Source organism: Trachymyrmex septentrionalis, unplaced genomic scaffold, assembly GCF_001594115.1.
Source record: "Trachymyrmex septentrionalis isolate Tsep2-gDNA-1 unplaced genomic scaffold, Tsep1.0 scaffold11, whole genome shotgun sequence".
Lineage (NCBI taxonomy): Eukaryota > Metazoa > Arthropoda > Insecta > Hymenoptera > Formicidae > Trachymyrmex > Trachymyrmex septentrionalis.
The window spans coordinates 2,054,577-2,079,301 of NW_017304228.1; the positions used below are offsets into that span (position 1 = coordinate 2,054,577).

A 24,725-nucleotide genomic window follows, 5' to 3' on the forward strand; every position below is an offset into this window, starting at 1 on the left:
TTAATTAAAGTGTCAATATCTAACAAACACACCAATCAACAGTAATATAATTAATATCATAATTTCACATTCAACATTATAACTGTTACAACATGTGTTACATTAAATTTATATTAAGTATGAAATTATAACATTAATAATGTCATATTACTGTTAATTACTGTTTACTGAGTATGATAAACCACAATCCATTTTGCCTGAAAGAAATCTTCTTCGTTGTACTTGCAATGTTATAGTCGACAAAAAAGATGAAATCTTTAAGCAACGTTAATGAGCATCTACGTGACCTGTTACAACCGCGACTCAGCCCTCTCCACATAAATTTTCTCGCACTTGAACGGTTTCACCTGCTTGTATAACAGTCCGACTATTCTTATCGGACCTGCGCTCGTTTCCCACGCGCACGAACCGACTACTATCTCGGACTACTTTTGCTTTTTTGTTGAACTTTGCAACTCGAACGAGGATATTTTCGGAAGCACTGCCGCGCGACACATTGTACGCGTTCAGTTGCTACATTTTATCTTGGTGCTATCGGGCACTACGACGCGGCGGTGCTTGCAAACGAGCGACACGCGACCTAACAAGTAACCAGGAGACACAGAGATGGTGCTGTAGATATTCCGAATAACATGTAGGGACGTGCGATCGTGACCTGACGGAGGATATGCATTATGCACGAATAGCTCATAATCGCGACAACGTTACGAAATGATTTATAAGATCCCGCTGTCAAACGTCGTCAGTCCATCTCAAGAAAAATTGAAATTCGAAGGATATTGTTTAAAGTTTAAACGACCTGTTACTGCAGTGACATGCATGACGACGTATACGTTTCCACGCTAAATATATAAAATCTCTACACCGCGATGTCCTTTGTCTGCGTAAAATATGAATTTATTTTTTTCCCACTGTTATCACACGCTAATCGCATTCAGTTTCACGCGGCAAATCCTGTTTCATCGAGTAATCCTATTGTATAAAATGACAATTATTCATATATCGTGATAGAGAGATTTATCGCGATAATAATTCAACCACGATTTTGTGCCCTACACCGGAGACGCGTATTTCAGAAGCGATTATGACGTGGGTATCTTTGAATAATATATTTTGCCAAAGCTCCCCGAGCGAGACATACATCTCACGCGCAGAGCGGAAAGCAATCAGGTATTAAAGCGTTTGTGTAGCATAATATCGGACTTTCATCCGACTTTGCATCCGACGAGAGAGAGAGAGAGAGAGAGAGAGAGAGAGAGAGAGAAAAAGACAGAGAGAAGGAACGCACGAGAACCCCTTGCGACTGAAAGAAAAATGTGGAGCGGAATAATTTAATCTGCCGCCATGTGATCGACCGTAAAGTTGTGCTTTAAAATCGTCCCCCGTATTTTTTTATCGTTCCTCGTTTTGTAACAGCGCCCGACATCAACCAGAAGCCAATCGAAGGCTTCTCTAGCCCCACGACAATTGCTAACACGTATAGGCTTTATTTGCTAAATACGTTATAACATCATGTATTTTGCTGCATAACTTTTAGATCACGCACAGTATGCCAATTTGCGTTTAAATAAGTAAATATCTTAAGATTCAAACGTGCAGAAACGTTCATTCTTATATTACAAAGTAAACATGTAGCAGATGAATCGAAATTAGATTATACAGGCATATCTAAAGGAATTGATTTGCAATTACTCCGCTTATATATTGCAATACATATAGAATATTAAAAGAGAGAGAGAAAGAGAAAGAGAGAGAACGCGCGGTAAAATTCTTTCATAACATATTTATATATAAAATAATTTTAGCTTCCACATCGCACAAAACAAAAGACAACAAATCAAATGTAACAAAAATATTCCATGAAAATAATCGCGATGAAGGAAAGACAAATATAATAAAATATTAAATATTTTAATATAAATTCAATGATAATTAACAAATATGATAATTTTAACCGCTGTTAAAAGCTGAATTCTTGAGGAAAAAACGAATAATTGTTTTAATGCGGCAATCCAAACCGGGAGGTTTTGCCTCGCTTGAGAATTACATGTCACCGTAGTAAATTATACATGTGTAATAAATTACACGTTATTTTCCGCAATGTTGCAATATAAAAAGAAACGCAACTTTGTTTTTAAGGAGATACTATTTGAGCAGGCATAAAATATGATTGCGATATTCCGGTAATATTAAAAAAATATGTAATCAGCTTTTTGCGAATTATCTCGTAATCTTGTTAAACTGCCATGTAAAAGCTCTATTAAGACAGGTCACGGCAATTGAATGTTGTACTCACCTCTTCGTCAGAAGGCGGTTCCTCATAATCCGAGAACGTATTTTTGAAGACGAAAATGCAATCCGACGACTCGAAGTGACGCGTGTTGCCGAATTGCGTTTGTCCATCGACGGACTGCGTCGGTGCAGTCATCTCCACCATGTCATGAGACGCGTCTATCAACAGTGATGTCGTGTGGTTACACTTAGCTTTAATACTAATAATCACCTTGATCTGTCGGCACAGCAATTCGTAATCATAGAAAACTGTAAAACAACAGAAAAAATAAAATAGTTTTAGCATCTTTGATATTTTGAGATACATCATTCTTTGACCGACAATTGACATTACGATGTCGATACATTAAAATGCAAAACCGAATCCAGACTAAACAAAGAAGCGCAAATAAAGATATGTATTAGTTTCTATAATAAATACATTAAGAAAAAAATATATTAATTTTAATAAATATTTGTTCGAATAGCGCCAGTTGAATATTTACTAAGTAAACGTATATTTATTTAGATAAAATAAATTTACTTTTATTCGGTATAAAAAAACATTAATTTGATTTAATGACTATTATATATTTTCATTTAATAAAAATAAATATTACATTAGTATAATACTATTCAAACAATTGTTTATTAAAATTTAATAAATTTATATCATTGTAGGAACACTAAATATATATACTAAAAAAGAGTCTAATGATAGCTATGAAGTGTTAAGTAAAATAATTCCAATTAAATGTTAAGTTGATTTAATCAAAAATAATTGTACTTTCCCTAAATATTCTTTTTTTAAATATTTAGTAAGTATTACCAAACGGTTAGTTATATTTGATAATACATAATTACAAATATTTATAGAAAAGTAAAATTATTATATTAACCGAACATTTGATTGGAATTATTTCATTCCACATATGCTAATTATTATATTATCAGATTCTTTTTCCAGTGTATAGATACATTATAATGAAGACCTTAAAATACACATACCAGAGATCCTATAATAAATCTGACCGCGAGATGACTTTTTATTGGCCCATGGTTTTTGTCAACTTCGATAAGCTAGAATGAATAAAAGAGTGTAAATTAGAATGAGCTCTAGCATGTATAAAAAGGTATAGTGTATATATCTTTTGTTCTTACTCTTCTTTTGACAAAATTACTCGTGACCAGACTCTATTATAGAGGCTCTAACATATATCAATCCCAGCACTAGGATTCTGTAACTCTTAGGCGTTTTCACAACATGATTACCTAAAGCTTAAAGATTACCAAGAAATTCATGAACAAATTTCATTGATGAATCTCTTGGTAGTTGGTAACTTTTAATTTTTAGGTAATCATGTGAAAACAAGGATTACAGAATTCCAAGTATATATTGTAAAAATGAGTGTAAACGTCAATATTGATATCTTTATACTATAATTGCGCAAATATATTATTATACATAATAAAAAAGCTGCGCAAGAACAATATAACGATATCGTCACTGTTGTTAAGAGATAGGAATTCCAATGCAGATCAAAACAAGTCCGAAACACAAATGAGCAACTCGTTCGCCAGTACTCGTGACGTATTCAACTTTTTATTCAAATTGTACTCATTTTATATAAATAAAAGTGCTAATCTCTCTTCCAGAGTAAACAGTAGTTTACGTGTAAATTTAAATTCTTTATTAAAATTCAAATTTAAAACGTTTCGATCCCATCCTTTTGAATCGTTCTCAATGATTAACAAATAATAATATCGGATTTGTTGCATGGAAATTGAAGTAATTATCGTAGTTAGGTGTAGTAAAATAAAGAAAGTCACGCTGAAATCATGCTACATACGTTTCACCTGCATCAACATCAAACATTTAAATTTTTCAAATATATATGGATCGGTAGTGGAATCCTAAATTATATAAGTCAAATGAGCCCGGATCATATCGAATTCGTAATCTCATTTTTTATGTAAACTGTTCAACGTCCTAATCAATGTATCACAAAACTCACGTATCTCGTGCCCGTTTCTATCAATGTAGTTTATTTTTAATCTTGATTTAACTAACTTTTCATCTTTTTTTAGTTATAACAATAAGAAATAGAAAAATGTAAAGTTGATAGAAAAAAAGTAAACTGAAATTAATCTACATTGACAGAAACAGGCATCAGTATAACCAGTACATACAGTAGCGCAACTCCCTGTCGGCATCTTCGATGTCTTCGTCAAAATGGAGTGCGCATACGTGAAATAAGCAAGTTACCTAGCGTTGCCATGGTTACCACTTAAACTTCTTTCTCTTTTCATCCTTTTTTTGCTCTGTCAAAACTCATTAGATTTATTCGCGTCGCACTCCAACAAATGTACGCTACTGTATATACTGTGGTATAATTTTCTTTATTTTACTGTATCTGACTGCGATAATTACTTCAACTTCCATGAAACAAATTCAACATTTGTTAATTATTAAGGACGACCCAAAAGTGATGGGTCGAAACGTCTTAAATTTGAATTTCAATAAAAAATTTAAAATGACATATAAAGATCTAATATTGGCTCTGATTGACATTTTTACCTATATATTCTCTAGGTCTTTTCTTATACTTTTTGTTTTTTACTCATTCGCTTGATCCGAATTGAGCTTTGAACAAAACTAATATTCGTTAAAAAAAACTACGAAGCTAAGAAAGAAAATTGTATTGAGATCGCAAAGAATTTTTGATTTTCCAGCGAGTAGATATTGTAAAAACATTTTATCGCTCTTTACAGAATTATGCTATCTTTAGTAACTTTGCAAAATTGATCAGAATCCATGTTCAACGTGTCAAGAAGAAATTAGGAGAGAGAATATCGAGGAGAATATCAGATTAATCTTTTTTTTTTTTCAAATTGTGTTCTCAAGGAACAGATCTTCGGGATAGAACAGAGGAATCGAGGTAATAGATATTCCACATAACTTTCGTGTCACATTATCGCATTGGAGAGTAAGTGAGGCTGATGTCCCAAGAACGGAAAACGGCGGAAATTTACAGCGAGACCAATCACGATCGCAAAAAAGAAAGCAAAATAATGACTGCAGAGTTGTGATTAGTCGCGTTCTTCCATTCGACCGTACATTTCCGCTCATAGAATTGCATAGGATGCCAGCCAGAGAATAGTGAATTGAGGATTAAATTTCAGCCAATCGGAACCAAACGGACTAAAATTAAAATTATCTGATTATCGAATTTTAATCTTCAATTCGCAATCCTCAATCTCCGGTGCATATAATGATAGGACACGGAAATAACATTTCTGTATTCATAATCAGACTTTGTATTTAAGGCTTCCTTCAATTTTATCTTTAGATGCTCAGTAGCTAATGAAATAATTCGTAGAGTGTCTGATCTGAAATTTAAGGAAGCCTTAAATATAAGATCTGAACTATGAATACGGGCATTGATTTCGACCGCCTCGTAAAACTCGAAGACCCGTCATTTTTATTACGTATGTCGCCTGCCTTAAGCCATGAATATGCATCGCGTCCGTGCGATACATCACGAGTACGCAGTCGGCAGTCCGGACAGTCCGGGCTCGTTTAGCGCGCTGCCAACGACAGCTCGCACCCCTTCCTCCTCCCTTCTGCCCCGTTACGGTGTTGTGGCGTTGCCTCCTCGCCGGCCGCGATTAATCACCCCGCCTCAATATCAAAGCGTGACGGCGGCGCGGTTTTATCTCGCTCGACGACGGAAAACGCGATTAATCATTAGCAGCGAGAGACGGAGCGAGACACGAGGAATCGACGTGCGCGATCGATGCGCTCGAGCGCGTTGGCGCGAATGACGTTTCATTCATACGTGCCGAGTGCACGTGTCAACGCGCGCGAGCACATGGCCGGTGCAGCGAGAAGATGGGAGGCGGAGGAGACGGGGAGGGGAAAAGGGAGGAGGAAACGGTATACCTTCACGGCGACACTTGCGAACACTTGTGAATCGCGAATCGATTTTTAAGGAACACACGAAAGCCACAGTGAAAAACCAAATGACTTTATTTCGATTCTTAACGTCAATTAAGGGTCAAATTAGTTATTCAAAAATCATTGTTTTTACTCTCATGGCGTCAAAATAAAGTCGCTTTGACTTTCTCTCGACTCGGTATATTGGATTGAGAAAACAAGCCGGCAGTGCGTGAATTACGATCCGCATTGTATCGGCCCTTTTCCCTTTTACGTGAAAGGCACGTAACACGCATGCGAATTACGACGTAAATCCACAATATCCATATATGCCACGCGAGCGAGTTCGAACGTCTTCCACGGCCGCGAAGTTTGTAGGACTCGGTAAACATTCGGTACGATGCAGGTCGAAGAGATTCCAGAAGTAATTTTTTACCGGTAATGAGACGGAAAATACTCACGTTCGTTGACACGAGAACGAAGCACCCGATCCGACGACCTGTGGTCGAGGTTATGATACAGATGGATACATGCGCGAATCACCGCGAAATTCCGCCTCGGAGCTAACAAGTGCGAGCGCGGTAAATTCGTGACGGACGTAACGAGTTGATAATTGATATCACCTTTACCGAAATTCGCAATCTCAGAATTGTCACGTCAATATATAATCCAATATTTCAACATGCGGCACGTTCCGAAGCGATCGAAGCAACCGGAGAGCTAAACCAGCGAAACTTGCATAGTGGCGACATCTCTGTTGTGAGAAATAAGTTATGGGTGGAAAGGTAGTTCAATCTGTCGATAAGTTATCACTTGAAAAAATCAGTCGATAAAGAATACCAATCGGTAATATTTAGTATCGTCGCTCAACTCTCGTTTCTAATTTCTGTAACTTTGGTAGTTTTTTTTACGTATGAAAAGAAAAAAAAGGTGTGAATGTTGAATCCCAAACTATTTTCTGCTATAAAATAATTATTGTTTACTAATATGAGACAAAGATTGAATGATTATTTGTTACAGTTCGGACACAATAAAAGGAATAAGAAATAAGAACAAGGAATAAAACATGCACACATAGGCAATAGATTTCAACCTATCAGAAATTGCTTTGCATTGATATATGATTTCTGATAGGATTGAAATCTATCGCTTGACCTGTTCTTATGCCTTATTTCTATCATTGTTGGAACACTGTCTCTTGGTGAAAAGCATCAATAATATATACATATAAAAATGATATATAAAAATGATGTATAAAGTTATATATACATTAAAAAATAATTATATATATCACTTTTATATTAATGAAAAATTTGCATGGAATTTGAATGCGAGACAAACGAAATTCTTATTCGTTTCTACTACTAGATATATTTCCGTAAAAAAATATTCGAAAGATTATATATAAAATTCGTTTTTATAAATATAGCAATACGTTTGCACTTTGTATCAAAAGGGTAGTAATGATTTTAAAATTAATTTATAATAATGCGACAGATAATGCGAAACTCATAACTCCATAGCTTCTTTACATGCTGATTCTTCTGTCGTATCATTAATTTGTCTATGTATGAGAGCGGCAGTGTCTTTTGGTCTCAACGTAATATTCCCTTTGTGACTATTAAAAAATTTACACTCATTTAAAGAGATATTTTTAAGAGACACACTGCTCAATTCGCTTCCCACTTCTACGCTTTCCGAACGAGTTACTTTCTCAGTTTCCATCACTACAGCATGTCCGCTCTCAATATTCTCGAAAGAGCATTTGGTTGCGGTAAAACGTGCATTGTCATTGAGCTAAAAAAGTGATATACATTCATTACAAACATTCCAAAAAGTCGTGTTGCCATCAAAATTAATGCAAAGTAACCATACCCGAACACCCTCGGAGCAGTTTTCAAATTGACAATTATTCATAACAACTTCACCAGTTCCATAAATAATGATCGCTGAACCTAATTCTTGAAAAATTGTATTTTCAAGTACTAATTTCGCTCCCGGCATAACAACTGCACCCCATTTAGCATTACTATTTGCAGTGACATTAGAGACACGTATTCTAGAACCAGTTATAATTACAGTACAGTCCTTTCTGATAATTATGCCTGCCTGAAGTAATCCCAAGTCGACGCAGATATTCCTCAATAATATCTATTGGGTTTCATAAATAAATCAATAACAGAAATATCAGAAACATTGACAAATTTATTACTGAAGCATACCTCATTGCCAGAAAAATCAAACAGAGACGACGACATATTTGTGTCATGTGGAGAAATTATAGTATTTTCTGTGTTAGAAATTCCTATAATTGTACCTCCTTCTTGTAATCCAGTGGAACCTTTAATCGAATAGTTTCCTTCACCTAGCAAAATAGTATCGCCTGTCTCAAATATATCCATAACATCATCCAAATACCCACATATTCTGAAATATAAACAATTGTAGAAATTATAATAATTTTTTAATCTTTCCTACAACTCTTTTTGTTTTATAAAATCGAAATGTACTTAATATGTGCATCCTTAGGCAACATCGTTTGAATTTTGTTGGAAAATTCCTGGAGTTCTTTGACAATGCCACCCAACCACACAAAATAATACATGCTTTTCTCATTTTCGTTATCGCTGCGCTTTTTTCTTCTGTTATATGATTGATTCTTCCCAAGCAATCCTCTCAACGAAGGATTCTCCAATAGGTCCATCTCTGCTTTAATCTGCTGAAGTCGAAAGTGCAGCTTCATCAAGGTACATGTTTCTTGTGCCAACTCTTCAGGCATATCATCTTCCTGAAAATCTTCTGGTAGCAAAGATTCACATGTTGAAATTTTCTTCTGGATCTCCTTTCCCTCACTAATTAATGATTTAATAATGTCACACGTTTCCTTATTGATAATTCCGTTATTCATGTCAAAGTACAATCTGATCCTACGCTCCAGATGTTGCTCCACCCAATCGATATCATCATCCTCGTCCTCATCCCATGGCATCCACAGGTAATTGTAGAAAAACCGTAGTCGATCCACGCAATGTGCAGTGCCTACTATATCCAAGCTGTGGTTTTGCTGATCGATAGTGGGATACAACTCAACCAGTGGCACTTCATGCTTCTCGGGTAGATGTATGTCGTCCTGAACAGCTGTGATCTTCACCAAGGCGTCCAACATCGGAAAGTCCATTCCTAACACCTCTACCTTCACAATCGTTGGATAACGAATACTGTAATTCTCGCATGTCGTACGTGATATCTTCCACAACGCCTGCCAACCGACCGGCTCGATGACGAGCTCTACGTCGCAGATCCATTCCGTTCGAATGTTCGAGGCGGGCACTATTCTCCCGTGTGCGGACAGTATGTTGGTATACTCCTCCAATCTCTCGGCGAGGGTTTTATCATGAAAGGTGTATATATGCGTATGCTCGCTCATTTTATATATATTCACACACGGTCCTGTTTACGAAATTGTCCAGATGATTCCAGGTAATTCCAAGTCTCTAATGCGTATATAGAGTATAGGTGTTGTGTTTCAAAATTATCACACCACGTTTTTTCGAAAATCACAACGCAATCAGAAGCGACACCGAGGAGACGCCATCAAAAACGAACGTTCATATAATTCACAGGGACGCAGACAGACTCATCGATGGCTCGTTGGATAATAGTAGAACGCCGATTAATTATCGGTAACTAGGGAGTCAATTGTGTATCTTTAAGTTAAAAAATTATGAAAGTGAAAAGTACAAGAATGAACATTCTCACGATGTAAAAATTTTGCACGGAAAGAGCCGGAAATCTCCGATGCGGCTTCGAGTTTCATGCTGCGCTCGCACATGATCGTATAACCTCAAACGTAGAAATTTTGACTTGTTTCAATCTTTCCGCGTGGAAATGTCGATTGAACAGAATCAAGCTCAACCCATATAAATTTCTCGAACTTTCGCGATCAATGATCATGAATTACAGCCAGCGAATCGAAAGCATTATCGTGTCTATATTTGTAACCCAATGCTTCTATTTATGTCACAGATGATTCGCCGAAAATAAATCTTCGCAAATAATACGTCTGGATAGTTCCACATCGTCTATAATACAATGCACAAGTAGTTCCTGGATCATTCTGAAAATGAGCACCAACTGAATTGCAAACTACAATTTTGATTGCAGTGTAAAAGTTATAGAAAATCGAATTGTTCACCGTTACTCTTGGAAGCCCGTTTTAAAAACTTAGGTTTATCTCTCTCCCTCTCGGTCAATTGTAAATTGTCAACAAACGAAAGGTGAGACTTGCAAATCAGAATCTATTTTTTTCTTTTGATATTTTTTAATGTCTATTGAAACTTTTAGCATCAATTTTCTATTTACAAAATTTATTGTGACAATTGATTTTAATTTACATATAGATGTCATACTAATTATTAAACTATGTATACATTTTTGTTCCGCTAATATCATATATGTAATTATATAATTTAGAATAATATATGTTTCATAATTTGGAATAATTTTATATTGAAATAGTGTTGGAATAATGTTATTTTAAAATAATGTTATATTTCAGTTTTTTTTATTTTTTATAATTTTGAATTTGAAGAATGCTTTTATTTTAAAAAATAATCTAGTAATAAAAACTTTAATAAATCATGAAAACTCATATGTTCTTTTAACTTCAAAAATATTCCTGTTACAAGTTGAAATATTTGCAAAATTATGGAAAAAATTCATATATAAAGTAATATATACAAAATATTATGAATACAGAAGAATCTTTTCATAAAATTATTCTTTACACAAAAAATACGTTGAAACATTTAGTGCAATATCATATATTTTGTATTATAGAGCTTTTCCATCATGACAAAGACAGATATGACTGCACAGGAGTGGAAAGAGAAGGGCAATGAAGAGTTTAATAAAGGCAATTGGTCTGAAGCCTTGAGTTACTACACAAGTGCATTGAAATTAGTAGACGAGGATAACGTTGAGAAAGCAGTGTACTATAAAAATCGAGCTGCCGCTCATTTAAAACTACGCGATTATGAAAACGTAATTAAAGATTGCGACAATGCATTAAAGATATGTTGTAATGATCCCAAGGCATTGTTTCGTAGATGTCAAGCATTAGAAGCGTTAGAAAGATTTGAGGAGGCATATCGAGATGCAAGAAATATTATTTTATCTGATCCTAATAATAAAGTTATTCAGCCTATAGTGGCGCGCTTACATGAAATTGTACAAGAACGTCATAAGGAAAATTCACGTATCAGTGCCAAAGTAAATATACACACATAATTATTATAAAATTTATTAACTTACTGGATATAATAATTGAATCTAGATAACATAATTTTTTATATATTATTTATATTTTTATATATTATAAATATATTAATATATTGTTGTTTTACTCAATGTTACATAATTTGGCTGATTTAAGTTTTTTTTATAATTACTAATTATTGTCAAGTAAATCTACATACATTGTATATGGATAAAAATTATATGAATATAATATTTTACAATTAATCTATGTTTGTATTACAGATCATTGTATTTAAGTACTCTTAATTTTGCTTTGTATTAGGTATCACAAATGCTGGATCTAGCGTTTAACATGAGCGTAGATAAGGAAAAACGTGAAACCGCTATGAATAATCTGCTTGTGCTCGCACGTGAGAGAGCTGGTGCCGAGGAGATCTTTAAACAAAAAGGTGTATTCAAAATAGCAGAGCTTGTGAAAGTTGAAAAGAGTGAAGAAGTAATCTGTAGCGCGATTCGTATTGTAGGCGAATTATGCAAAAATAATATTAGTCGAACTGAATCTATTATAAAAGACCTTGGTGTGCCTTGGTATCTAAAAATGATGAACAGCATATCTACAGAGAGAGTCAACGCATCTCAATATTGTTTACAGGTAAATATTAGGAGACCTGGTCGTGTCTTGACGTTAAATTTATACATGACTATACATAATTATACATAATTATACATAACTAAATATTCATTGTGTATATTTTGATTTCAGAATATACTGAACGCTTACAGTGGTATGAATAATAAATCCGATTCTAAACCCGATAAGGCTTTGTGTGAGGCGTATAAGAAAGAAATAGACACGATTCTGTCGTGTTTATTATATAGTATAACGAATAGAACGATAACAGGTCTTACAAGAGATGCAATAATAGAACTTATTATGCGTAACATTCATTATACTGCATTAGATTGGGCTGAACGATTGGTCGAGCTTCGCGGTTTGCAGAGATTGATGGAAGTAGCCAGTGAAATGGAAGAATACAAATATGAATCCTCAATGAACATCACATCTTCTACGCGAACTATAACTAGTGTGTGCTTAGCTAAAATATATGAAAACATGTACTATGATGCTGCTAAGGAGAAATTTAGCAATGCTATCGAGGAATTTATTAAAGATAAATTGCTTTCGCCTGACATAGAATCGAAGGTATGAATTCTGTAACTTCTGATCTTTTCTATTTATTTGAATTATTCCACAAAAGAAAAGAATATATATTCTTTAATATATATTCTTTTGAACGATTTGAAATCTATTTTTATTTAAAGTAAAAATATCTCAAAAAAGATTATCTTTTTAATTTTTTATGTTATGTGTGTATATTTTAAGTTTTAGATTACAATATTATAACAAAATTGAATCGATATTTATTGAAGAATATGATTTTGTTTTTATTTATATATTGTATTTTCTAAAGCTTAATTTAAAAAAAATATATTTTTTTAATTTTTATTAAAATAAAATAAAACTAACTGTCTAAGTATGTTTATTAAGAAAAAATAAATATTTCGAAGTATAAAAATTTATATATTAATTATTGATCGATTGTTTTAGGTACGTGTAGTAGTTGCGATAACAACTTTATTATTAGGCCCATTAGATGTTGGAAATGCAGTTGTGGCTAAAGAAGGGATTTTAGAAATGATCCTCGTTATGGCAGGAACAGATGATATATTACAGCAAAAAGTGGCTTGCGAATGTATCGTGGCCGCTGCGACTAAAAAAGATAAGGCCAACGCGATTATAAGTCAAGGTGTAAATATATTGAAAAAGCTATATATGTCTAAAGATGATTCAATTCGGGTTCGAGCATTAGTGGGTTTGTGCAAGTTGGGTAGTTCTGGAGGCACGGATGCAACTATTAGACCATTTGCAGATGGAGCGACAAAGAAATTAGCCGAAGCTTGCAGACGATTTTTGATCAATCCCAAAAAAGACAAAGATATGAGAAAATGGGCTGTAGAAGGTCTGTCATATCTCACTTTCGATGCTGAGGTCAAAGAGAAGTTGATCGAAGACCAACAAGCCGTACAAGCGATGATTGAGCTCGCCAAAACTGGTGATCAGTCGGTTCTCTACGGCGTGGTCACAACATTGGTAAACTTATGCAACGCTTACGATAAGCAAGAGCTCATACCCGAGATGATAGAATTGGCTAAGTTTGCGAAACACCATATTCCTGAGGAACACGAATTGGACGACATCGACTTCGTAAATAAAAGACTGTGCGCGTTAGCGAAGGCCGGTGTGACTAGCGCTCTGGTGAGTCTCGCCAAAACGGAGAGTCAGAACAGCAAGGAATTGATAGCCCGCGTTTTTAATGCGATATGTAGTCAACAAGAAGTGAGAGGAATGATCGTTCAACAAGGTGGTACGAAGGCTTTGCTACCGTTAGCATTGGATGGCACGGATAAGGGAAAGAAGCAAGCCTCGCAAGCTTTGGCTCGTCTGGGAATCACGATAAATCCGGAGGTCGCGTTTCCCGGTCAGAGGATCATGGAAGTTGTTCGACCGTTCATAAATCTCCTAAATCCGGAGTGTTCCGCTCTCGAAAATTTCGAGAGTCTAATGGCTTTGTGCAATTTAGCTGGTGTGAACGACAGCGTGCGGAAACGTATATTGAAGGAGGGAGGATTCCAGAAGATCGAGGCCTATATGTACGAGGACCATGATATGTTGAGACGTGCGTCCACACAAGTAATAAATAATTTGATAATATGCGAGGATGTAATTCAATATTTCGAACACGAGAATGATCGAGTCAAGTATCTCGTGATATTGTGCGGGGACGAAGATGAAGATACTAGCATAGCAGCGGCTGGAGCTCTAGCGATGCTGACGTCTGCCAGCAGAAAAGCTTGCGAAAAAGTTTTTGACTCGCAAGATTGGCTGGAATCTCTGCGCTATTTACTCGTTAATCCAAACAGTGACGTACAACACAGGGTTATTGTAATTGTGCTAAATATGATGAGAAGCACTAAAGACGTCGCTGCAAAACTCATCGAAACGGATATAATGGAACTGTTGATGGCATTGAGCAAAAACGATACTATGCAAAACGAGAAGATCAGGGAATTGGCATCCACTGCTTTAGAGGCTGCTGCGGAATGGAAACTGATCAAGAAAAATGACGAAGAAAATGAATCGTCACAAAGCACTAGTGCAGAACATGTCGATTAAGGAGATTGTACGTATAAACATTTAGATAATATTAATTAAGATTAATTTACATTAAATGTCGTATATGTTCCTCATATTTCAAGTCGAGTGCCTTAAACAATAAAGTGAATGTTACGATGAAATGTTTGAAATATTGTCGTTTTAAACTCATGCAATATTCATATTTATATATCTTTAAATAAACGATCTCCGTGCAATATTACAGTTTGTTACATAAATTTGACAAAGTGCAATATTTTTTTAATTATATATTATATAGGACCGTATATATGATGACACAAACTATAGAAATCAATACCATTTTTTAAATATATTGTGTGAAATAATATGTACGGAGATATAGTATATAAAGTTTTAGTAAATTCACTATAAATATATTTAGCATCATGAAGTCATAATTAGAATAGATAATTATTATCGCATCAAGTTCTATAAGAATAGAATATATGAATACAATATTACATATTTATTTATAGATAATATTATACATAATTATATGTTATACGCCAAAAATATCGTCCATTTAACAATAAATACATTTACTTTACAAGTCCTTTATAAAAATCAAATATATATTAGAAATTCTCTCAAAAAAACAATGAATTTTAAATAATAAATTTATTTGATTAATAATGTAAACTGTGTGTGTGTGTGTGTGTGTGTGGACAAAAATGCCAGAAAGAAATGATCATATACCAGGAGATCATTTTTCGTAACTTTTCTTTCCAATTTTAGTATTCATTATATTAAATCTCAAAAAATTATATATTATATATCTAAAAGAAAAATAAATTTTTTTGGACAATATAAGAAAATTTTTATTAAGAAAATTCTTAATTTTTAACAATTTTACTTAGTCCGAAAATTTATTTTAATAGAAAGCTACAATTTACAAACAACAAATGTAATAAACTAAAACTGTAATTTTAACGAAATTGTAACAATTTAAAAAAAGGTTTCTTTCAAATATTTAAAAACGCATGCATTAACATATCTGAAATATGCGTCAATATCATAAATTTAAAAATGGATGAGCCAATGCTTGCTCTGCGGTAATACGTGTCCTGAAATCTAAATCTAAAAGTTTCATCAAAAGATGATACGCCTCCTTTGGATATTCAATATCTGGCGGTACCTTAAAGTTTTATAATATTTTGAGATAAAAATAAAGATATTATATACATCTGAAGCAACAAGGAGAAAAATTAGACATAAAAATTTAATTTTCGCGTTAAAGGCAATTCTATTTGACAACAAAATGAAATTATATCACGAATATTCTACGTTCACAATGATTTTAATATTTTTTAACATAAAATAAAACAAAAAAGATTCAATCAATGATTATATCTACTTTCTCCTGCTATATTGCTTCATTAAATAAAAAAGACCACTTAAAATATAAACGAGATATACCTTATGTATACTATTCTGTATATCACATATCATACTTTTGTTTCTTTGTTTTAACTTTATGCATAAAGATTTAATGTCCACGCCTGGCAAATTTTCACTAAAGATAACCTTTTTGCCTGAATTAAATAAAAAGAAAATAAATAACATAATAAAAATTAATATAAAAAATTAATAGAAATTAAAGAAATGAAAAAAAATTTGAATAAATAAATCAGAAAAAAACTCGAATAAATAAATCATTTGTCATAACCACAGTATTTGTAAAAATACCTAATTTTTGTGCACACTTTTGTACTTCTTTAGAGCCAAATATCGTTGTAATTTCTGCTAAAGCTGTACAATCATCAGGTGAACGAAAAAACGGTTGTGAACCACTAAGTATGCATAGCATTATTACACCACAAGCCCAGATATCAATCGCTGAAATTTCATATTTCACTTTTTTAGTTTCTACAGATATTTAATTTCTAGAAATGGTTTTATGCATCGTGCCAGTATTAATACCTGATGTTTGCATAACATGTTTTAGTAAAACCTCTGGAGCACGAAATCCAGGTGTGCCCGCACGAGGTGCCTGCTGCTGCGATTCTTTTAAACATATTACGCAAATTTTAGGTTTTCCAAAACAGTTGCATTTATTATTCACGTTTCTTTTAGCAGGATCAGGTTGGAGGCTTACGTTATTCTAAAACAAATTACAATGAAAAAGAAACATGTAAATCATTTCAATAAGTGATAACTCGTAAAATGTTACTCCACTTCATTCGATCTCTTCCGCTTTGTCCCATGTGCTTCAATGCTTTCTCCGCTTGTTCTCATATTTTTCTCCACATAATATTCTTGCGCAAGACCAAAATCCACTAATAAATATCTAAATAAAAAATTGTGTTAATCATTTTTCGAGATGTAGAAAACAAAGTGTTTTCCTTTCGCACAAGTTTACCTTTTATTTTTACGATCATAAAGAAAATTACTAGGTTTTACATCCCTGTGTATGATATGAAATTTGTGAACTCTTCTTAAAGCAGTTAATAGTGCTCTCATATAATCCTTTGTTTCGTCAATAGTCATATCTTGGACGTATTCCTTGTCGTAATTATCATTGTGAGTATTTTTGATTTTACAAAATAAAGATTTGAATGTAAATTGCAAACTTACCGCGAACCTATCATGCCTCATATATGGCATTACAAATACTACTGAACTGCGATGCCTCAAACACAATTCTAACTCAACGATGTAATCTTTTCCTCTAAAATATTCAATACGTTCTCATTAATGTTAACTATATTTATATGAAATAATGGTACATTGTTTCGGACTAAATTTATCTAACGTACCCTATCTGTTGCAAATACTGCAATTCGCGTCTGATCCTATCGGGATGGCAGGTAGGAATTAATTGTTTCAACGCAAATTTCTTACGTCCATTGGAAGATTTTAGAGTAGCTAGAAAAACAGAGCTAAACGCACCTTTTCCAACTTTGTAATGCACGTTGAACAATTTATTCACTATCGGAATTGATGACGTAAGACTAGCACAGCTATCTGCTAGAACAACAGTATATATCATTATTAAACATATATATATATATATTTCATCAAAAACAACATTAAAATATTTATTTTGATAAGAATAATATCAATCCTCTGAATTTGATAAACGCCAAAATTTGTAATAAAATTATGATACTAGGTCTATAAGACCCATTTAATTTATATTAATTAAAAGGCACTAATTAATTTCAAAGAATTAAAATGATATAACTCGTGTAAAAAAGAATGAATAGAGAACTAAGTTTATCTGAATATGAGTAATTCAAATTTATAGATTTAATATATAGAAAATTGAATTGTTTAACATTTTTATATAAAATGGCAATTACTACAATAATAGGTATAAGAATTAAGATGTAATGATAAGGCAAAAAATATATTGTAGTTGAATTTAATAATAGTAAAAATACATAATTATATTTAAGTTTATTATTAGTAAATTCAAATATAATAATGCATCTGTTTTTTAATTTAACATTACTTCACAGAGAAAACTGAAATATCTTTACTCATCAGAATCATTAGATGCTTTCCAGTAAAAGATATAGATGACATATGTAACATAATGAATCATTGTATTCTTGTTGTTTGCTAGTGTTCAAGACTGGGCATTGTATTTTAAATACTTTTATTTAAAACATAGTAGTTGCATTTCAAGTATATTTTGTATTTTGTATTTTAGCAGAATATATGACAGTATTACGTATTTTTTGTATTTAAAATCGAAAGATAAGTTTTTTTGTATTTTGTAATATTTTTGTAAATAATAAGATTGATAGTCAATTCTAGTATTTGAAATACAAAATACAGAATATTTTTATATGCTCCAATGAAATACAAAATACAAAATATTCTCATGTATTCCACTGAAATACAAAATACAATGGTCTTACAAATATTATTTTTTAAATAAAATTATTTCAAATACATGTCCATCTCTGCTAATATTAAATTAAGATAAAATGGTCATTGTGCTGTTGAACTTCTTACTGGAAAACACCTAATTTGTTATCCGAATAATCACTGCATAAAGAATCTAGTAGACCTATGTCAGCTCCGGAAAGTTCTGATTGAGTAGAAGAGCTAAATTGAATGGAAGATTGATATTCCATTAATACTTCCGAATCATAATAATTAAACAAATTTTAATTCTTATAGTTCAATCCATAAATCATTTATAAATCAATTAACAATAAAATAACATGTACAAAATACTTGAAATACTGCACAAAATTGCTACTCCATGACAAAGAGAATTTATCTAAAAAAAATAACAGAACCCAATAGTTTACTTTTAAAGTAACTGATGGAATAATAAAACTGCGTATATATTTATATAGCATAATGTAAATATATCTCTATAGTAAATAAAATAGCAATCTTTTTCAAGAGGAAGAATAATACCGTCATCACTATCTTGATACGAATTATTGAATTCCATTCTGTCTTCTATTTCTGGAATATTTTTAGTTCATGATATCAATTATATCAATATGTTATCAAACTCATTTTCTTCTACGTTCGTGTCATTCACTGTTAATGATTACTTCCTACTTAATTAGTAGCGTAATACAGCTGGTGTAACTTGAACATAACCTTAGAAATTGGCGCCATATTCGTGCATATCTTCGCGCCATTTGTGGCAGGTGCGAAAAGGCCAACTCTCATGAGATTAAAGTTAACGTTTGTAAGTTGATAGTTGGTTACAAGATAGAGAATTTCTGGAAACTCGAAAACCTTTCTATCTTACAACCAATAAACAGCTTAAAAAATTTGTTCAAGTCAAATGAAGTATTAACCTAATTGTTTTTCTATATTAAACAACAACAAAAAATCAATAATTCTATGATTTTATAAATCTAAATTCTAATAAAATTATTAAGTATTAATAATATATTAAAAAATTACATGTTTAAAAAAGAAAATAGATATCACTTATTAAATTAATCACTTATTATAATCCAAAAAACAAAATTTTGAATTAATTATTCTGATCTTTTTCTTTTATATATTAAATATAAATAACAAATTAGTAATTTTATTTAATTTGTTCCTCTAATTTTTCTCACTTGTTAAAAAACAATAATACGTATTAGTAGAATAATATAAATATATTATTTTAAAATAGTATCAATAAAATAGTGCAAATATTACTCGATAAGTTATAATTACGGATTTGTCGAATCGGCAAAATTGCTCAAAAGAAAATTTTGAATTATACAATCGTTAAATTAAAAATTTTTTTCTTTACGTATGAATAACAATAGAAAATCAATAATTTTATCCGGCTAAACAATTATACGTATATTACATTGTTTTTAAATTGATTACAATTTCAAAATTGATTTTTTGGACTAAAATATGAAATTCCTTTATTCTGTACGCGATTGGTTCATTTCTCCGCTCATCTATCTACACCTATCTTGATTGTTTCATGCAATTATTTAAATCTATCCGCGCAAATTTTTGCAGCACCTCGAAAGATCTTGAACGATAAAAATTATTTAAATTACTTACGATATTAACTAAAGCCAGCTGTTTCATGATTTACAAAATTATCTTGTAAAAATTTGTTTCTGTAATAGATTTGTCGAAAGGATGTTTCTTCCAGGAAGGAAACTCCACGAAGGTATAGCATATTTAATATATAAAAATCGTACGAAACTATAGATCAGTTCAAGAGTTACGATAATCATATGGTTCAATATATATGATCAAGATAATGATTCCCATTCGATTGGATCGGACACATCGAGCGTTGCAAAGAATTACAGGAGGTCGCCACGCTCGACGACCTTCCTTTGACTTTGGGACGCCAACTTATCGCGGCTTGGCCTCGTCGAGCTGTGATCGGTTTTGTGACGTTACGTGTCTCGTTCGTAAAGGGTTAGCAAGGCTTGTCATATCTGGCGGTACACACCTCTTCTCCAGGAATATCGCGCTAAACGGAGTAATAAGAAAAAATACCACCGCAATGGCACTCAACAAGCTCAGCATTGATAAGGTGGAGTTGGCGGACAAGAGGGTGCTTATACGGTATGTGTGTGGTTCTCTGAAAGGTCTTTTTTCTGTTTTGCTGGACTCACTTATGGCTTTTGCTAAATTTTATATGTTGTCCTATACAGCACAAATCATTCCAGCATTATTGCAATAATATTGCAGCAACATTGCAATGTTCCAACAATATTACAGTAACAGTGACAGTGTTCAGCAGAGAAAATAACTTTGCAACTGTTGTTCTTTATAATATGATTAATTTACACATTTAGATCCGATGAAAGGCAAGGTCAATCATATTGAAGAATTTTACAACAGTTGCAAAACTGCTCTTTCTGCTGAATGCAGTCATTACTAATGTTGTAGCAATGTTGCTGCAAGTTTAGTGCTGTATATTTCATTTGAATATAAAAAGTGTACAAAATAGTTTAGAAAAAACAGAATCTTTTTAAGAAAAGAAGGCAGCAAGTAATTAGCAAAGTACACAAATACATGCATATAATAGAAATGTAATAGAACAAAATAACTTTTCAGGGTTGATTTCAATGTGCCACTGAAGGAGGGTAAGATAACAAATAATCAGAGAATAGTCGCTGCGCTGGACACAGTGAAATATGCTATTGATAAAAAGGTCAAGTCAATCGTGTTAATGTCCCATCTGGGCCGACCAGACGGTAAGAGGGACGAGAAGTATACATTGAAACCTGTGGCTGAGGAATTGAAAACTCTGTTAAGAAGAGAGATTCTGTTTTTAAATGACTGTGTCGGACCAGAAGTAGAAACTGCTTGCGCCAATCCAGCACCTGGTACTATTATTTTGTTGGAAAATCTGAGATTTCACGTCGAGGAGGAGGGAAAAGGAGTAGGTCCCGATGGAAATAAGGTATGAAAGATTATTTTCATTACTCAAATATTTTAATTACTTTAATCCTGTACAGTCTGGATGTTTTTTGACACAAGCTAAATTGAACAAAAGTAAAAAATTTTATGCTCAACATTTTTTTTGTTCAAATTTCAATTTTTATTATAATAAAGATTTTAAAACAAATTAACATTTGAGTTAAAAAAAGTATTTGATAATATAATAGAGATGTTAGAAAGTAACCCTAAATTTTCCACATTTTTTGAAATCTTAGAATAGCAAAAAAAAACTTTAGTCGTACAAAAAAGATGGATGAATTTGATTACAGATAGAGGAAGTAAAAATATGATTGCAGATATTAATTTAATTCTTAGGATTGGGTTATTCATGTCCTATTTTTTTGAAATATTAGGAGCTAAATAAAAGTCTTTTTTTCTTTTTTTAATTAAAGTATATGTAAGAATCACTTCATAATTTTTGTATGCTTGTAAAAATGATGAAAATTAATTTTAAACATGAAGGATCCATCGTGTGTAGTAAAAGACTGAAAAATTATGTATATTAAGAATTAATTCAATGTAAATTATCTTAAAATATATAAAAGTATGACACTTAAGACTAATATATCAATTTATTTTAGATTAAAGCTGACAAAGATAAAGTTACTGAGTTTAGAGCATCTTTGAGAAAACTAGGAGATGTGTATATAAACGATGCCTTTGGAACTGCTCATCGTGCTCATAGTTCTATGATGGGAGATGGATTTGACATAAGAGCAAGTGGTTTTCTGTTGAAGAAGGAACTCGCATACTTTGCGAAAGCTCTGGATAATCCAGAAAGACCGTTTTTAGCTATACTTGGAGGGGCTAAAATTGCTGATAAGATTCAATTAATTAATAATCTTCTGGACAAAGTGAACGAAATGATTATTGGAGGTGGTATGGCCTATACATTCTTAAAAGTATCCAAAGATATGAAGGTACGTAATATTTGATAAGAATTGCAAACAATACTGATATCTGTAATTAAATATTTCTGACTTTTATGTTTATGTGTTTCTAGATTGGGAACTCATTGTTTGACGAAGAAGGAGCAAAAATTGTGAACGATCTATTAGATAAAGCAAAAAAGAATAATGTCCAAATTCATTTGCCGGTGGATTTTGTGACCGCCGATAAATTTGCAGAGAATGCGACAGTAGGAGATGCGAATGTTGAGAGTGGTATACCCGATGGATGGATGGGTCTTGATATTGGTCCAAAGTCAAGAAATTTGTTCGCAGGTAAATACATTGTTTTCATTACTTATAACAAATTATTGTAAATTTTTCAAAAAATATACAGTAACTACCAAAAATTTTCAACTAATGAGTAATTATATTCTTTAGATAAAAAATTTTTATAAATAAAAGCTCTAATATAAAAATATTTAATACATATATTCTATTTAAAAGTATCGTGTTCTTTTTTTTTTAGTTACATATTCAAATTAATTATCACAAGAATTTTATTAACTTATAAACTGAAAAACAGATTAACATACAAAAATTATTTTAAAAGTATATGTTTTTTTGCTGCTTTAAACTTTACTTGCTTTAAACTTTTAACAGCCACCGTATATGTAATAATGCATTAAGTATTAAACATTAGAAGCATTACTAATTATATTATCTTGATATAGAACCAATTAAGAGAGCAAAGGTGATAGTATGGAATGGTCCAGCGGGAGTGTTTGAGTTTGAGAACTTCAGTAAGGGTACGAAAAGTTTAATGGACAATGTCGTTAAAGCCACAACTCAGGGAACGATTACTATTATCGGTGGAGGTGACACGGCAACGTGTGCAGCTAAGTGGAAAACGGAGGATAAAGTGAGCCATGTGAGCACCGGTGGTGGTGCAAGTTTAGAACTTCTGGAGGGTAAAGTTTTGCCTGGAGTTGCCGCTCTCTCTTCATCGTAAATCTGTCTTCGAAATATTAATGTGAAATAAAATAATGACCAATCGTTCTGTGACGTAACATTCATCAGTTCTATAGAAATTTAACGAGTAGCGTTCGGATGTTGGGGTCATGATTTCTTCCACCATGATCGGAGTGACCGAGATTTTAGTCGATTTTGGCGTTAGTGAGATTAATGTAAAACAAAGACATATCTATTTTTTATTTTTAACTTATCAATGTAATCATGTTGCTTTGTTTTTCTAACATTCTTTTACAAGAAATATTGAAGTTATACGTTGGCATACTCTTAGATCTCTATGATACAATTGTATTGCTGTACAGTTTAGTACATAACGCATCAGATGTGTATATTATGTGCGAAAATATAATATACTAAGACAATATGTATCTTCTAGCTATCTCATTAACTATTAAGTAAATAATTGTAAGGAGAGACAGTTGCCGTTATACTAATAATGTAATCGTCCCTGCACGGTAAAAAGTTCGCTCATAGTTTGAACACAAACTTCGGATTACTCTGCATCGTATTAAAATGTAAATATAACTTTTATTTAATAGAGTAATTATATACTTTCGGCCATCTGTATAATGTCGAAAATAAATACTGAACGCATTTTTATGCCTTTTTTCATACCTGTGTACTAAACGGTTTGACATATGTATATGTAATTGTGAAATTATATTTTTACAGTGAATAAGTGTATATATATATATATGCAAGATGTACAACATAACAGTGCGCACAATTTTTGAGGCATTTCCGATAAAATTTCGTTTAAAGAAATTGGAAGGTTGTAGGATGAATATACATCTATTTCATACAAACTACAACAAAAATAGAAAAAAAACATTTTTTAAATAAAAAATTATAACTTTCAAGCCTTATAACGAAAAGTACTTAATGAAAAAGAATTTTATTGTGGTATTCTGAAAAGAGAGAGTTCTCGAGGTAAGTTATTACAAGAATATGTAATGAAAAATAGTATTCTATTTAAAAAATTCAAAGTAACTATGTGTGCTCTGATCTTGATGAAGCATACTTAAAATGCGTTTTTATGGGCGTCAAGACAATTTTGTGATGTCATGTAAAGAGTCCTCTACATAGAAGTACTTCGTAGACGGTCGTGGAGTCTTAAATTGTAGAAAGCTGACCAATTCTAATCGAGTATTCTCCTTATATTCGATTGTGATTGGTTTCCTACGACTTAAGACTCCACGACAGAATTCCCATC

General features: G+C 32.5%; 5 protein-coding genes across 7 annotated transcripts in view; 2 read left to right on the forward strand and 3 right to left on the reverse strand.

The window, feature by feature from the left end:
• LOC108750820 (RNA pseudouridylate synthase domain-containing protein 2-like) overlaps positions 1–6,854 on the reverse strand; it is a 171,059-nt gene extending 164,205 nt beyond the window's left edge. The window contains exons 1-3 of one of the 2 annotated variants that reach the window (XM_018490623.1): positions 6,838–6,854; positions 3,280–3,351; positions 2,297–2,541 (exon numbers count right to left, since the gene is read on the reverse strand). In XM_018490623.1, the coding sequence (XP_018346125.1) occupies positions 2,297–2,437 (141 nt within the window). In that variant the 5' untranslated portion in view covers positions 2,438–2,541; positions 3,280–3,351; positions 6,838–6,854. Of the gene's footprint in view, positions 1–2,296; positions 2,542–3,279; positions 3,352–6,669 lie in introns of both variants that reach the window. The other variant, XM_018490613.1, reaches the window with a different exon arrangement.
• A 753-nt stretch (positions 6,855–7,607) lies between these two features.
• Positions 7,608–9,655, reverse strand: LOC108750109 (protein nessun dorma). The gene is made up of 4 exons (XM_018489365.1): positions 8,719–9,655; positions 8,431–8,635; positions 8,084–8,359; positions 7,608–8,005 (listed from the first exon to the last, which is right to left on the reverse strand). The coding sequence occupies exons 1-4, from the start codon at positions 9,633–9,635 to the stop codon at positions 7,718–7,720; spliced, it is 1,686 nt and encodes a 561-aa protein (XP_018344867.1). The 5' UTR covers positions 9,636–9,655; the 3' UTR covers positions 7,608–7,717.
• A 751-nt stretch (positions 9,656–10,406) lies between these two features.
• On the forward strand, positions 10,407–20,423 carry LOC108750097 (protein unc-45 homolog B). Of its 2 annotated transcripts, XR_001939409.1 has the most exons (7): positions 10,407–10,485; positions 11,048–11,479; positions 11,790–12,119; positions 12,231–12,671; positions 13,077–14,709; positions 20,261–20,304; positions 20,395–20,423. XR_001939409.1 is itself a non-coding variant. In XM_018489352.1 (5 exons), exons 2-5 carry the CDS (start codon positions 11,060–11,062, stop codon positions 14,700–14,702), a joined length of 2,817 nt encoding a protein of 938 aa, XP_018344854.1. In that variant the 5' UTR covers positions 10,407–10,485; positions 11,048–11,059; the 3' UTR covers positions 14,703–14,844. The 2 variants fall into 2 exon arrangements, 1 of the variants encoding a protein (XP_018344854.1); XM_018489352.1 differs by lacking the exons at positions 20,261–20,304; positions 20,395–20,423 and having other exon boundaries at positions 13,077–14,844.
• Positions 15,656–19,307, reverse strand: LOC108750125 (cell division cycle 7-related protein kinase-like). Its single transcript, XM_018489386.1, has 9 exons — positions 19,080–19,307; positions 17,459–17,666; positions 17,277–17,370; positions 17,062–17,204; positions 16,878–16,989; positions 16,623–16,803; positions 16,389–16,538; positions 16,119–16,234; positions 15,656–15,837 (listed from the first exon to the last, which is right to left on the reverse strand). The coding sequence occupies exons 1-9, from the start codon at positions 19,114–19,116 to the stop codon at positions 15,715–15,717; spliced, it is 1,164 nt and encodes a 387-aa protein (XP_018344888.1). The 5' UTR covers positions 19,117–19,307; the 3' UTR covers positions 15,656–15,714.
• Positions 20,424–20,637: 214 nt separating the features above from the next.
• Positions 20,638–24,115, forward strand: LOC108750116 (phosphoglycerate kinase). Its single transcript, XM_018489377.1, has 5 exons — positions 20,638–20,711; positions 21,207–21,555; positions 22,175–22,513; positions 22,597–22,816; positions 23,215–24,115. The coding sequence occupies exons 1-5, from the start codon at positions 20,650–20,652 to the stop codon at positions 23,490–23,492; spliced, it is 1,248 nt and encodes a 415-aa protein (XP_018344879.1). The 5' UTR covers positions 20,638–20,649; the 3' UTR covers positions 23,493–24,115.
• The last annotated feature ends 610 nt before the right edge of the window (positions 24,116–24,725 follow it).